The sequence below is a fragment of the Terrapene carolina genome, unplaced genomic scaffold (genome assembly GCF_002925995.2).
Source record: "Terrapene carolina triunguis isolate 2854851 unplaced genomic scaffold, T_m_triunguis-2.0 Scaffold67, whole genome shotgun sequence".
Classification (NCBI taxonomy): Eukaryota; Metazoa; Chordata; order Testudines; family Emydidae; genus Terrapene; species Terrapene triunguis.
Genome location: NW_020664418.1, coordinates 27,093,913 through 27,106,743, shown reverse-complemented (window position 1 = coordinate 27,106,743; position 12,831 = coordinate 27,093,913). Strand labels below are relative to the sequence as shown.

Genomic DNA, 12,831 nt, shown 5'->3' with positions numbered 1-12,831 from the left:
AGTGAGAGCTGGCACCAGACTATATTCTGGCCTCCATACCAAGCACCTGGAAAGGGGAAAAGACAAAATCAGCCCGGCTGCCCATATCGGAGATGGTGGCAGTTGGGTTCACGGGTGGGGTCACAAGGGCACCCCACTGCCCTCCTAAGGAGCAGAGCCCGGAACCAAACCCTTCCACCGGGGGGGCGGGGGAAGACATCCAAGAATTAACCCCTCCTCCCCCGGTAGGCGCCAGGAACCAACCCCACGGAGTGAGGATGAGCTCCACGGACCCGCCCTCCTGCGATGTGGAACAGTCAGGCCGCCCAGCCCCTCTCGCCAGGCCCCGACACGCGACGATTTAATGCCCCTTCCCGCGCGGGGGTGGGTCCGGTTGCCTAGTGACAGCGACGCTACTCAGCGGCCCCGCAGCAGGGACAAAATGGCGGCGGGCTGCGGCGGCGGGGCCCGGCGAGGCGCGGGCTGCGGTTCAGCTGGGGTGAGGCGTGAGGGAAATTTGGGGTGCTGGCTGCTAGGGGAGGCCCCTGAGGCTGGTTCCGATGCCGGGGGCGGGGAGGCTGTGGTGGGGCCCATCCCGGAGGGGCTGGGTGGCTGGGAGTCTAACCGGAGTTGCCCAGACGAAGCGGAGGCGGGGGGAGTTGATCGGATTAAGGGTTCAGACCCGCGTTGGGGAGGGGGGTGTCTGGGCGGCCTAGGGGATCAGGCCCGGGGGAGGCGATCAGAGTGTGTGGGAGTGTCTGGGGTAGTTGGGGGCCAGACCTGGGGGAGGGGACGTCGATCAGGGTTGTGGCGGGGTGTCTGGGTGCTTAGGGGTTCAGACCCAGGGATGTCTGGGGAGTCGACTGGGGTTTTGGGGGGTGGGTCTGGGCAGATTAGGGGTCAGACAGGGGTGGGGAGAGTATCCAGGGGGTGAGGTGTGATCCAGTGTGCTAAGGAGGGATGCCTCACCTGTCCTGCTCTCTACAGGTGCGGAAATCCCACAGGATCCTGCCCCATCCTGCCATGCCAAAGAAGACTTTGATGCATGGAGACTTCCTGGCTAAGGAGGAGGAGTACAAGTAAGGACAGAACTGTGATGCAAGGAGGAGAGATGCTCCCTTGACCCTATTTTGATACCAGTAAAATACTGCGTTCAGAATGGATTGATCAAATTGGACAAGGCAAATGCTCCAGCACTTTCAGGATCGTTACTGGTTTTTAGGGTACCCCAGCACGGTTCTTCTTTGTTGGATGGCCTCTCTGGCTCTTAACAGACCCACATTCAATTCAGAGCTATACCCAAATCCACAGGCCCAACTGTCCTTACCAAACAGTTATGGCCAGAAATATTAAGAGTACCCTTTTCATCAGGATATCTGGTCATGGCACAAATGATGATTCTTGCTAACTCGTGCTCTGACACCTCCCCTCTCCCTATTGGCATCTTACACAAAAGCTACAGCTTAAACGTTTTCACTGTACTAGGCCTCAGTGTAGGTAGGTTAGTTTAGGAGTTTGATTCCCCCCCCCCTTTTTTTTTAAAGCTGCATCTTGAACTCACCATTGGTAAAAAGATGTGATGACTTTAGAATATGAAAGTTCCTTTAAAGTGCTCAAAACTTTGTTTTAAAAAGTTAAAAATTGCTGTTAACTTTTTAAATCTAAGACATTTCTAGCTGAAGGGTAGAACCCACCCTCTTTCAATAAACTCCCCTCCTAGGTGTCTGCTCTCTCTCTCTCCCTATTATCTGTTAGGGATATGTGATGATACATCTGGTAAGACAACTTTATATTACATTAAAAAAAAGCCCTCCGTACATTAAAATAATGTTAAGGTTTCAAAAGTTAAGCACTCAAAAGTTAGGAAATGTTGGAACTAAGGTTGCCCATGAAACCTTAATTCACCCTTTCTCCCCCTTGTGCATATGTGTAATGATACAGTCTTCAATTATATAATCACATAATACTATTTCCACAGAATGCCAGCGTCATTTCTCATGCTTGCTGTCAGCTCTACCTATGTAGATTTTAATTAAAAATGTTTATAAGTGTTGAGCGACATAAGGTATAATAAAAAGTGGTGTCTGAAAAAGCAGAGATGTGTCTTCTCCACACATTTTGATTGTACTGACTTGTTCTAATACATGATTGTGTTGTATTTTCTGGCTTTGGGTTGCAACTTGAATAGCTTTTTCACTCTGCTGCAACAATTAATGTAATAATTAGTCTTATTCTAAAAGGAAAATCTAGTAGCACAATGGAATAGAAATTTTGCATTGTGTATTTGGGTTTTTTTTAAGGGGAGAAGGACAATTTAAAATAATCCGTTTAACTTGTGCCCAACAGAGCATTACATTTTCTAATGCAGAAAAGTTCAACTGACTGGAATAAAAGCACTGCAAAAGCTTTTTTCCTTTAGATGTGTAAAAGTGAAATAAGTTGAACTTAAAAAATAATTAGCTATTTTACTTTTATTGTAGGAAAGTATTACCCTGGGTGGGGTTTAGGGAATTAAAATACATATGTATCTAAAAGGCAGACTGCATATATGACATCAGTCTGTTAACACAGAAATAGGTAAGATGTTACTACTTCCCACTATAAAGGAACCTATAAGTATTTCATTCTGCTTTGTAGACGTGAGTGATTATTCAATGTTTGTGTACTGCCAGACTGCAGAGATTCCATTTAAAATTTATTTCCTTTAAACTCTTCAGGTAAACTTAATAACAAAGCTATCTTATTGTCTCAGGAGACTGAATGCAGAATTAGAGGCAAAAACAGCAGAGTTGGTGCGTCAGGCTGAAGAAGTAATAGTGAGTAAATTTAGGCTATATTACATAATGCAAACGTAGTTCACGTGCACAAAGTGTCAATTCTTGAAAAAATTCTCTGGCTACAGGAGGTAGGAAGCTTTAATGAGCAAGTTGGACATAAGTCATCTATTTATGCAGAACTTAAGCTTTTTTATTTAAAAAAATCTTTCTTAATACAAGTTGAATATGAACTTTTGCAGTGCTAGCTTCTGAGTCTGCAGGAGCTGGAGTGCCTTTGTGGTTGCTTAAAATGTTCCCAAGCTAAAGCAAAGCAAAATTAAAAGGGATACTTGAATTTGGCCCAAATTTACTTTTTTAAAAACAAAAAACAAAGAAACAAAAACAACCCCAAACTAGGGTTGTCGATTAATCGCAGTTAACTCACACGATTAACTCAAAAAAATTATTTGCGATTAATCGCAGTTTTAATCGCACTGTTAAATTTCAATTGGTATTCTATTGTTTATTAAATATTTTGGATGTTTTTCTATATTTTCATATATTGTATTCTTCTGTGTAATCGAAATCAAAGTGTATATTATTTTTGATTACAAATATTTGCACTGTAAAAATGATAAACAAAAGAAATAGTATTTTTCAATTCACCTCATACAAATATTGTAGTGCTAAACATTTGTATTCCCCTTCGTGCTTCGGCCATCATTCCAGAGGACATTCTTCCATGCTGACAATGCTTGTTTAAAAAAAAAAAAAAAAAATTTTCATTAAATTTGTGACTGAACTCCTTGGGGGAGAATTGTATGTCCCCGGCTTTGTTTTACCTTCATTCTGCCATATATTTCATGTTATAGCAGTCTTGGATGATGACCCAGCACATGTTGTTCATTTTAAGAACACTTTCACTGCAGATTTGACAAAACGCAAAGACGGTACCAATGTGAGATTTCTAAAAAAAGCTATAGCACTCGACCCAAGGTTTAAGAATGTGAAGTGCCTTCGAAAATCTGAGAAGGATGAGGTGTGGAGCATGCATTCAGAAGTATTAAAAGAGCAACACTCCGATGTGGAAACTACAGAACCCGAAGCATCTAAAAAGAAAATCAACCTTCTGCTGGTAGCATCTGACTCAGATAATGAAAATGAACATGCGTTTGTCCGCACTGTTTTGGATTGTTATCGAGCAGAACCCATCATCAGCATGGACGCATGTCCCATGGAATGGTGGTTGAAGCATGAAGGGACATATGAATCTTTAGTGCATCTGGCACGTAAATATCTTGCGACGCCAGCTACAACTGTGCCATGAGAATGCCTGTTCTCACTTTCAGATGACATTGTAAACAAGAAGCGGGCAGCATTATTTTCTGCAAATGTAAACCAACTTGTTTGTCTGAGCGATTGGCTGAACAAGAAGTAGGACTGAGAGGACTTGTAGGATGTAAAATTTTACATTGTTTTATTTTTGAATGCAGTTTTTTTTTTACATAAGTCTACATTTGTAAGTCCAACTTTTATGATAGAGATTGCACTACAGTACTTGTATTAGGTGAATTGAAAAATACTCTTTATTTTGTTTTTTTACAGTGCAAATACTTTCAATCAAAAGTAAATATAAAGTAAGCACTGTACGCTTTGTATTGTGTTGTAATTGAAATCAATATATTTGAAAATGTAGAAAACATCCAAAAATATTTAAATAAATGGTATTCTATTATTGTTTAACCGTGCGATTAATCACACGATTAATCTTTTTTAATCACTTGACAGCCCTACCCCAAGCCAACAGAAGCATATCCACAAGTTCTTCGGGAGGGGGAAATCCACATCTTAAATAAACATTACATTTCAATGTTTGAAACCTAGCCATTGCAGCAGTGATACCTTACAGTGAAATTAATTATAAATAAGTGAAACTAACTTGATTGATTTGCATTGTCCAAGTTGAGAGAAATACAAACAGTAAACAGCATAATTAGTAATAGTGTTGTTAATAACAAAGGAACTTGTTTAAAGCAAAAAGTATTCCTTTAATAAGGCAGTCACCAGGATCTGGACCAGGCAGACTGAAGACTGGCAACAGACAATATTCTTGTTTGCATCAAAAGAGAATCATAAAATCTCAACCTTAAGAAACAAATCAGGCTTGTTCAAGCAGTAACTTAGATAGCAAATAGGCATATTCCCCCAATTACTTACAGTATTGCAATCCATATCAAAAAGAGAAAAAGCTAAAGTCATACGCAGAAGTCCATAGTTCTTGAAGCCACTGCACAATTATTGGAATCACCAATCTTCATACCCACTAGGTATCACCTATTCCAGTAGCTCACCTGGACACTGACAAACTGAGCCTAGCTATCTGGTTTCTGAAAAGAAGCAGCTGAAAGAGGCATTCAAAGTGCCATCTGTTTTTCTTTCTTCAAAAAAAAAATCTGCCAACTGGCTGTATTTCCTTATGTGGCATAAGATCAAAAACCGTGTGGGTAAAACTCAACCAGACCAAAGCTGACTACAATATCTCGTGTTGTAGAATTTCTCCAAGATAGCTAGATTTAAGACCCAGGAAAAGACTCCTCAGAGCAGCAGAAATTAGAAGGTCTCCTCTGGTGCTCAGGTTCCCCCTTGGGACCTAAATCCAAGCCTGGAAGTGTGAGTAAGCATCCTTTTAAACCATTACATAGTTCTGTATATCTATAAAGGTGGCATTTAGTGGCCATCATATCCGGCGGAAGAATCAGAGTTAGGAGCACTATCAATTGATCAGTTTTCCATGTTTTAAGGCACAATGATCCTAAGAACAAATGTAGTCTTTGGTCCAAAGGCAAACAGTTGTGCAGGGCTCAAGTGATAGCTTGCCTCCTTTTTGTGTGAAGCCATCTCTTCCAAAGGAGAAATTATGGCAGGAGGGCTCTGAAGAACCAAAAAGTTAAGGAAAACTTAGTCCCTGTATCATCTAGTAGTTTGGGGGCAAGAAAGCCTTCAAATCCATCACCTTCAACAAAGCTTTCAAGTCCATTCCTTCTCCCCTTCAAATATTGAAGCCCACCCACCGAGATCAAAGTAGCATCATGGTCCCAAAAATCTCATGCCCTACAAAGAAATCTGTAAAATTAGCTACATGCTCTTCAATACATACATTTTCCAAGTGCTAAACATCAGATGTGCAAGTGTCCACAGAAACCTCCTTGGTGGAAGGAAGCTGTGTTGCCTCAGTAATCTAACACTACTTTTGACTAGTAAGTTTTCTGTATATAGTTCAATCTCCCCTTATGAATATTGCTTAAAACAATGACGACAACAACAATTCCATAGATGTGCAAACTTGCAGGTAACATTTTCCCCAGTAGTTAAGACACTTAAAGCAAGAATAAAAATAAATAAGGGATGAAAATACCACATGGCTGTACTGGCATGTTGGGGTGTGTGTGTGTGTATAAGAACCCAGTGTTTGTTTGAAAGAAGCAGATATTGGATGTTTTTCATGGACTCAGTATTCCAGCCAACACTCTAGAAACTTCAAAGAAAAATGATTTACAAGTTCTGAATGTCTCTGGCTAAACTGATGTCTTAAAAAAAAGTGTCAGTGTTTTATTTATTTGGATAGAATTGGGAGAATGTAAATATTTTAAATTAGAAAGACTGGTTATTTCTTTTGCATAATCTAGAAAATAGGAAGTTTGTTAATTGACTGGGCATTATTGTATGTTCTACAACATGTGCATAGGACACAAAGGTACACCTACAGTTTCCCCAGGTTATTTTAATATAGGTAGAAAGATTTCACATGAGCAAAAGCTAAATACCTGCTTTGCAGTGGAAGAACACTTGAGGCTGTCAGTGATATTTTAGGCTTAACTTTTCCTCTCTGGATTTGAGAGAGATAAATTATCCTACCTACTACACTCTTTGTTTCTGTCTCTCAAGTGTGGAAAGCAACAGTACTTTTGATTTTTGTGATGCTTGCTAATTATTGATTGTATGGTACCAACAGTATTTTCCTGTAATGGAAAACTTTCTTTCCTTATTAAAGAGAGATCAACAAGAGATACTATCAATACCAGTTTCAACACAGGTTAAATTGTGTGAAGATGATGACAAGCAACTGAGGTAAATGCTTTGAAATTCCAAAATATTATTGGCTGTCTGTAATGGGTATGGAGTCTTTGGATTTGATTCTGCAAACCCTGACTTGCATGAGTAATTCACTTGACTTCCATGGGCCTGCTTGTAGAAATAAGGGCACTAATGTAAATAAGAGCAGGGTTTCTAAAACAGGGGTCGCCGCTTGTGTAGGGAAAGCCCCTGGTGGGCCGAGCTGGTTTGTTTACCTGCCCCGTCTGCAGGTCCGGCCGATCGCGGCTCCCACTGGCTGCGGTTTGCTGCTCCGGGCCAATGGGAGCTGCTGGAAGCGGCGCGGGCCGAGGGACTCGGCAGGTAAACAAACCGGCCCAGCCCGCCAGGGCCTTTCCCTACACAAGCGGCAACCCCTGTTTGAGAAACCCTGAATAAGAGTTTGCAGGGTCAGGTTCCTATATTGCACGTAGTCTTTGAACAGTAAGCTTCAGAGAGTAATTTTGTCAGGTTGCTCAGCAGCTATCCCTCTGGCTTATTAAGTAGCGGTATTGCTGGCCTCTAAAGGACTTCTGCTTTGTTCTTTATTTGAACAAAAAGATGGCTCAATCTCGAGGAAAGTAGGGATGCAGTGCTTCATCACTATGAGGATGAGGAGGGACCAAACATAAGCCATGCCTGATAAAGTGAAATGGCAATAGCCATTTCATTATGCAGAATGCCAGATTTAGAAAGAATTTTAGGATACCCTCTGTAGGAGGGTGAGGGAGGAGTGACATGTCTCCTCCCTGCCTGACCTCAGCACCTACCCTCCTGGAAGGATCTGGGGAGGCAGTTTCCTTCAAAAAAGAGAGTCCAAGAAGCTTTATGAAAGCTTGTCTCACTAACACACAGCCTGTTCAGGCTCATGTTGGGGGGGGGAGAGGTCCTTAAACAAACTTAGAAAGGGAAATTCTCAGTTCCAAAAATCTGTTCCAGGGCATGGCTCTTTCGTCAGAGCCTGGGGGAGGGAAAAGTGTTTCTTCAGTCTCTCATCAGTTTACAGTTGCCCTGCCCAAGCTGTCTCCATTGTGGCTTCAGAGTCAGTCCCATTCCCTCTCCTTGGAACTGCTTCATCTCCTGCTTCCTTCCCCGCACCAGGTCTCTCTGGTTGGCTCATTTAGCAAGCCTGCTCTAGGCTTCAAGTCTCCTGCAGGGCAGCTCCCTCTCACTCCTTTGCTCTTTCACACACTCCCCCACTGACTCTCTGGAGTTTAGAAGTATGGGGGTAGGAGAGCTACTTTCAGTGACAGACAGCACACTGATAATTGAGCAATATAATGCTCTTCTTTGGGTGCTAAAGGAGCAACTTAGTGCTGTTGAAAGTGTTATAGCTAAACTGCTGGGCACCGTGGTGATTGATGTGTATAAGAACATAACTCGAGTTAACACATACCAAAGAAACTCATAACTGTAAAGATTTAGCCTGTTCTCAGCCAATTACATCAACAAAGGCATGATCTAGAAGCCTCTAGGACTGGAAATGCTTATGCCAGAGACCTAAACAGAGAGACATCCAGCTGGCACCCTGTGGAATGTGTGTCATTACATTATAACAGCAGGCATTATATTCTACTACAGCATATGTTTGGGCTCCATATGTGTACACCAGCTAACTCCAGAGTTTACAATTAACTATGCTGTTTATTTAGTCAGATGTATGTTACATAGGAGTGTCATTAGAAATAGTGGTTAGATTGAAGAGGTATTGGAGATGGTTTATCAACTCACCTCCCCAAACTGATAAAATTTCAAGTTTATGTCGCTGCTGATCTTGAAAGGATAGTGAAAATGCAGTGTCAAACTGCTTCAAATGTTGAGCTCTGATTGGGAAATTAGTTTGCCAGAGATTTTGATTTGATTGCTACTCATGACCATATAGCTCTAAATCAGAGAAGTGAATAAGGGAGGCACTTAGTCCTTGTTTATACCCGAAGGGGTTTGCTGGAATAGAGGTACTGGTAGAGATATAGTGGCAAACCCCCCACCACACACACACACACACACACACACAAAGTGGAGACGCAGCTTATAGTGGAAAAAGAATTCTTTTTTGCCAGCATAACTGGGTCTATGCTAAGAGTTGTGTTGACATAGCTATGTTGGTTGCTTGTGTGGGGTATGGCTTAGATAAGTAGAGTAAAGCTACACCTGAAGTTTGTGGGTATGTGTGTGAGTACATACCTCTGTGTTCTCTACTTGCTTAAGCCATGCACTGCTATTTTTAGCAGCGTAGTGTCCCGCTGCCTCTCTGCTGCTGTAGCCTTTCCCGACTACAAAAAAAACTTTCCCCAGCAAGGAAAGGTTCTGGCAGTGGGGAGGCATTGAAAAAAGACTCCATTAGCTCCCTGTCGCTGGAGCCATTTGCCCGCTTCAGTGAAAGGCTCTGGCAGTGGATATCTGCTGAAGGCTTTGCTCACTGCCTCCCCTCTGCCAGAGTGTTTTACTGACATTTAGCTGTACAATGCAGCGTGGATGTAGCCTGCTTTTCATAGCTACATGTACTCTACATGCTGCTGCCAGTGGTATGTAGTCTAGACATAGCCTAAAAGGGGTTGGGGAAAGAGGAGGAACTCTGGCTAGGAATCTCTAAGATACAGTTGACCTGTCAATTACATAAGTAATTGAAAAGCTTTTAAGGCAACCACTGTTTGTATGTCCAGTGAACTTTTAGCTGAAAAAGAGAAAACTCCAGACTGTAGTGAAAAAATTATAAGCTATTGATAGCCATTAGAAGATGGAAGTTATAAAAACTAGGTAGTTGGACACACTGATTACCCTAGGATGAGCATCCATTGCCCTTCAAAAGGGGTTGTCTTTAACTCACAGTGTATTTCTCTGTACCAAATTATTTCAGTGTGTGGCTTTTTTGGGGGGGGGGGAACAAGAGGGGTACATATTATAATTTGAAAAATGGAGTTAACAAATGGTAAAAGGAGGCAGACAGCACCAGTTAGGCATTTGAGAGAGGCTGTGTTCTTTTCTGTATTTTTTTTTCTAGTGGTCATTCTTAGTCTTTTGACAGATACAGAATCCAGGAGAAAAAACAGGTTAAGGATGGAATGCAGTTAAATAATGGGCAGAGGAGTTTAATGAAAAAGATACTGAAGCAAAAAATCCTTGCTTTTTTAAAGCAAATGTTTTATTAAGTTAAAGGGACACTAAAGTGAGGCTAGGTGCATTTCTTTAAATCTACCTCAAGACGATTCTGAAGTATTTTATAGCATAGTCTCTTTTCCTCCAAGTTATTAATATTTTACATTGAGAAACAAAGCAACTATGGTGTTTACTCTAAAGGACCAGCTTTTGTTTACACTTTCACTCTTCAGGGCATGGCCAGGCACACAGGGGTGGGCACTGGGTGTGCGCGCATGGCTAGGCATAGTATAGGCTTTGAATAGGATTAGCGAACACAAAGGATTCACTCATGCACGCGCACCTCATGTTTATGTGCAGGAAAGCGATTGTAAACATTAGCTGCTATTTTGATGTGACCACCAGCCTAGGTACTTATTTGTGAACCTTTTCAGGCTTAACACTTTAATTTCACATCTCAAATGACTTATACAATCTTCATTTCTTAAGGATTAAAAAACAAACAAACGAACAGGGTGGCAGGCAAACATGGGGAAATGAACAGTGCCTTTAAAATTAAATAGATTTGAACACTTTAGCAAACAAATTGAATTTTAGGTCAGAATGCCTAAGTACAGAGGTGTTAGAAACAAATTCACATGCTGATGAAAGGGATGCTCTTGTTTTCCCAAGAATAGAAGTGTTGCATTTTAATATTTCTGTAAGCAATATGTAATGGAATATTTTGTCAGCAGCTGTGGAGGAGGGCATGAATCCTACCCTTCCCTCAGTGATTGTAGCTAGCCAATAGGATGGGAATAGGAGGAAAACTGGGTAGGAAGACTATCTGTTCTTTGTGTCTGTTGCCACCCGCCAAAGAGATCCCCAGTCTGTAATCATATGATACTAGCAGCACAAATAGCCCCCTGAGGTAGCTAGATCACAACTGTAAAAAACAAACAAACAAAAATCTTAGTCAGAAAACATGTTTGGAAGGACTTTCCAGTTCCTTGGATTAACAGTATCTAGAGCATTGTGCAGATAACACTTGTGTTTGTGAATAGGGAGGTTTGAATGTGAGTGTAGTTCCCAATGTTAGTGTAGGGTGAGCATAGAGATCTGTTTCTGTCTGGATTAGAGGTAACCAAATGGAGGTAGAGGTGGTAAGAACTGACCTGAACCTTTGTCCAAACCAAGGTGTTTTCTAAACCTCAAAATATAAAGTTAAGGGAGTGCAGTTAACTTTGGTGTAAAATTTAAGTATTATGAAAATAAATTTTTATAAGCCTGCAGTTGAACTATTCACTTGTTTGTTTAAAAATGACTTTATCAATGTTTTAATCTACTCCAGTGGCTGAAATGCAAATAGTGCAGCACTAAGAACCTGGAAGTAAAACTGATTTAGTGGATTTTCATTAGCCATGTGGAGATAAATGGAAAAAATAAGAAGCATAAGTAGTGAAAAGTAAAGTGGATTTTTTTTACTTTAAGATGTAATTAGTAACAATTATAACACATATTAAGCTTAGTGTTTACTTTCTTCAAAATTTGCATTTAATGTGTGTCTACACTATACCAGATGACTCATGACCCAGAAAAGAATCCATTTTCTTTTTCCAAAGCTGCATTTCTCCTGTATTTAAGAAGAATAGTAAGATGTTGATTTGTCAATAAAATAAGCAGATATAATTCTGAACACAAGGAGCAGATATGTTGTGCAAAATATTTTCATAGTCCTATTCTGGCCACACTTTAATCTTTCTGAGTCTGTTTCTCTGGCTATAAAATGGGTATAACAACTGTATAGGTTTTTGTTTTCTGACAATTATTTTCAGCTCTACTGATGAAAGACACTATAAAAAGGATTGGTATGTAATAGCACAGGGGTGGGCAAACTTTTTGGCCCGACGGCCACATCGGGGAACATAAATTGTATGGCAGGCCATGAATGCTCACAAAATTGGGGTTTGGGGTGTGGGCTCTGGGGTGGGGCTGGGGATGAGGAGTTTGGGGTGTAGGAGGGTGCTCTGGGCTGGGACCGAGGGGTTTGGAGGGTGGGGGATCAGGGCTGGGGCAGGGGTGCGAGAAGGGGTGCAGGTTCCGGCTGGGAGTGTGGGCTCTGGGGTGGGGCTGAGAGGTTTGGGGTGCAGGAGAGTGCTGGGATTGAGGGGTTTGGAGAGCAGGAGAGGGATCCGGGCTGGGGCAGGGGGTTGGGGCATGGGGAGAGGCTCAGGGGGCACAGGTTCTGTGCGGCGCTTACCTCAAGCAGCTCCCGGAAGCAATGGCATGTTCCTTCTCCGGCTCCTATGCGGAGGCGCGGCCAGGCGGCTCTGTACCCTGCCCCATCCACAGACACTGCCCCTGCAGCTTCCATTGGAGCGTGTAGGAGCCGGAGTGGGGCCATGCTACGGCTTCTGAGAGCTGCGTGGTGTGGCCCCTGACCATGCGCACCAGCTGGAGCGCCAGAGCGAGGCAGAGACACGTGGTGCGGCCCCCAACCCAGCGCCCTGGCCAGAGCGCCGGAGTGGGGCCGAGCCACGTGGTCTGGCCCCAGCAGGGCGCCAGAGCGGGGCCGAACTGTGTGGTGTGGCCCCCGACCCAGCGCCCCGGCCGGAGCAGGGCCGAGCCGCGTGGCGCGGCTTGCAGGCCGGCTTAAAACAGCTCATGGGCTGTAGTTTGCCCACATTCCTCTGCCACAAGAATAAAAGTATTGGACTCTGAGATAGAGTCCTCAAAGTTAAGGATCCTGCTAAAAATTGTAGTTTACTGTAGTTGACATTGATCTCGCTGGCATACCAAATCCTGTAGAGTAAACGGGGTATAACAGAGGGGTTTCATAAACAGCAGACAGATTGTATATTAAAAAAGTTCTTTTCTTGGGGGGGGGGGG

At 42.6% G+C, this 12,831-nt stretch overlaps 1 protein-coding gene across 1 annotated transcript in view; it reads left to right on the top strand.

Annotated features, from left to right (window-relative positions):
- The first annotated feature begins 257 nt into the window (after positions 1-257).
- TEX9 (testis expressed 9) overlaps positions 258-12,831 on the top strand; it is a 43,173-nt gene continuing 30,599 nt past the window's right edge. Inside the window, 5 exon segments of the mRNA XM_024204947.2 lie at positions 258-297; positions 300-478; positions 967-1,058; positions 2,732-2,795; positions 6,787-6,863. Coding sequence (XP_024060715.2) covers positions 258-297; positions 300-478; positions 967-1,058; positions 2,732-2,795; positions 6,787-6,863 — 452 coding nt within the window.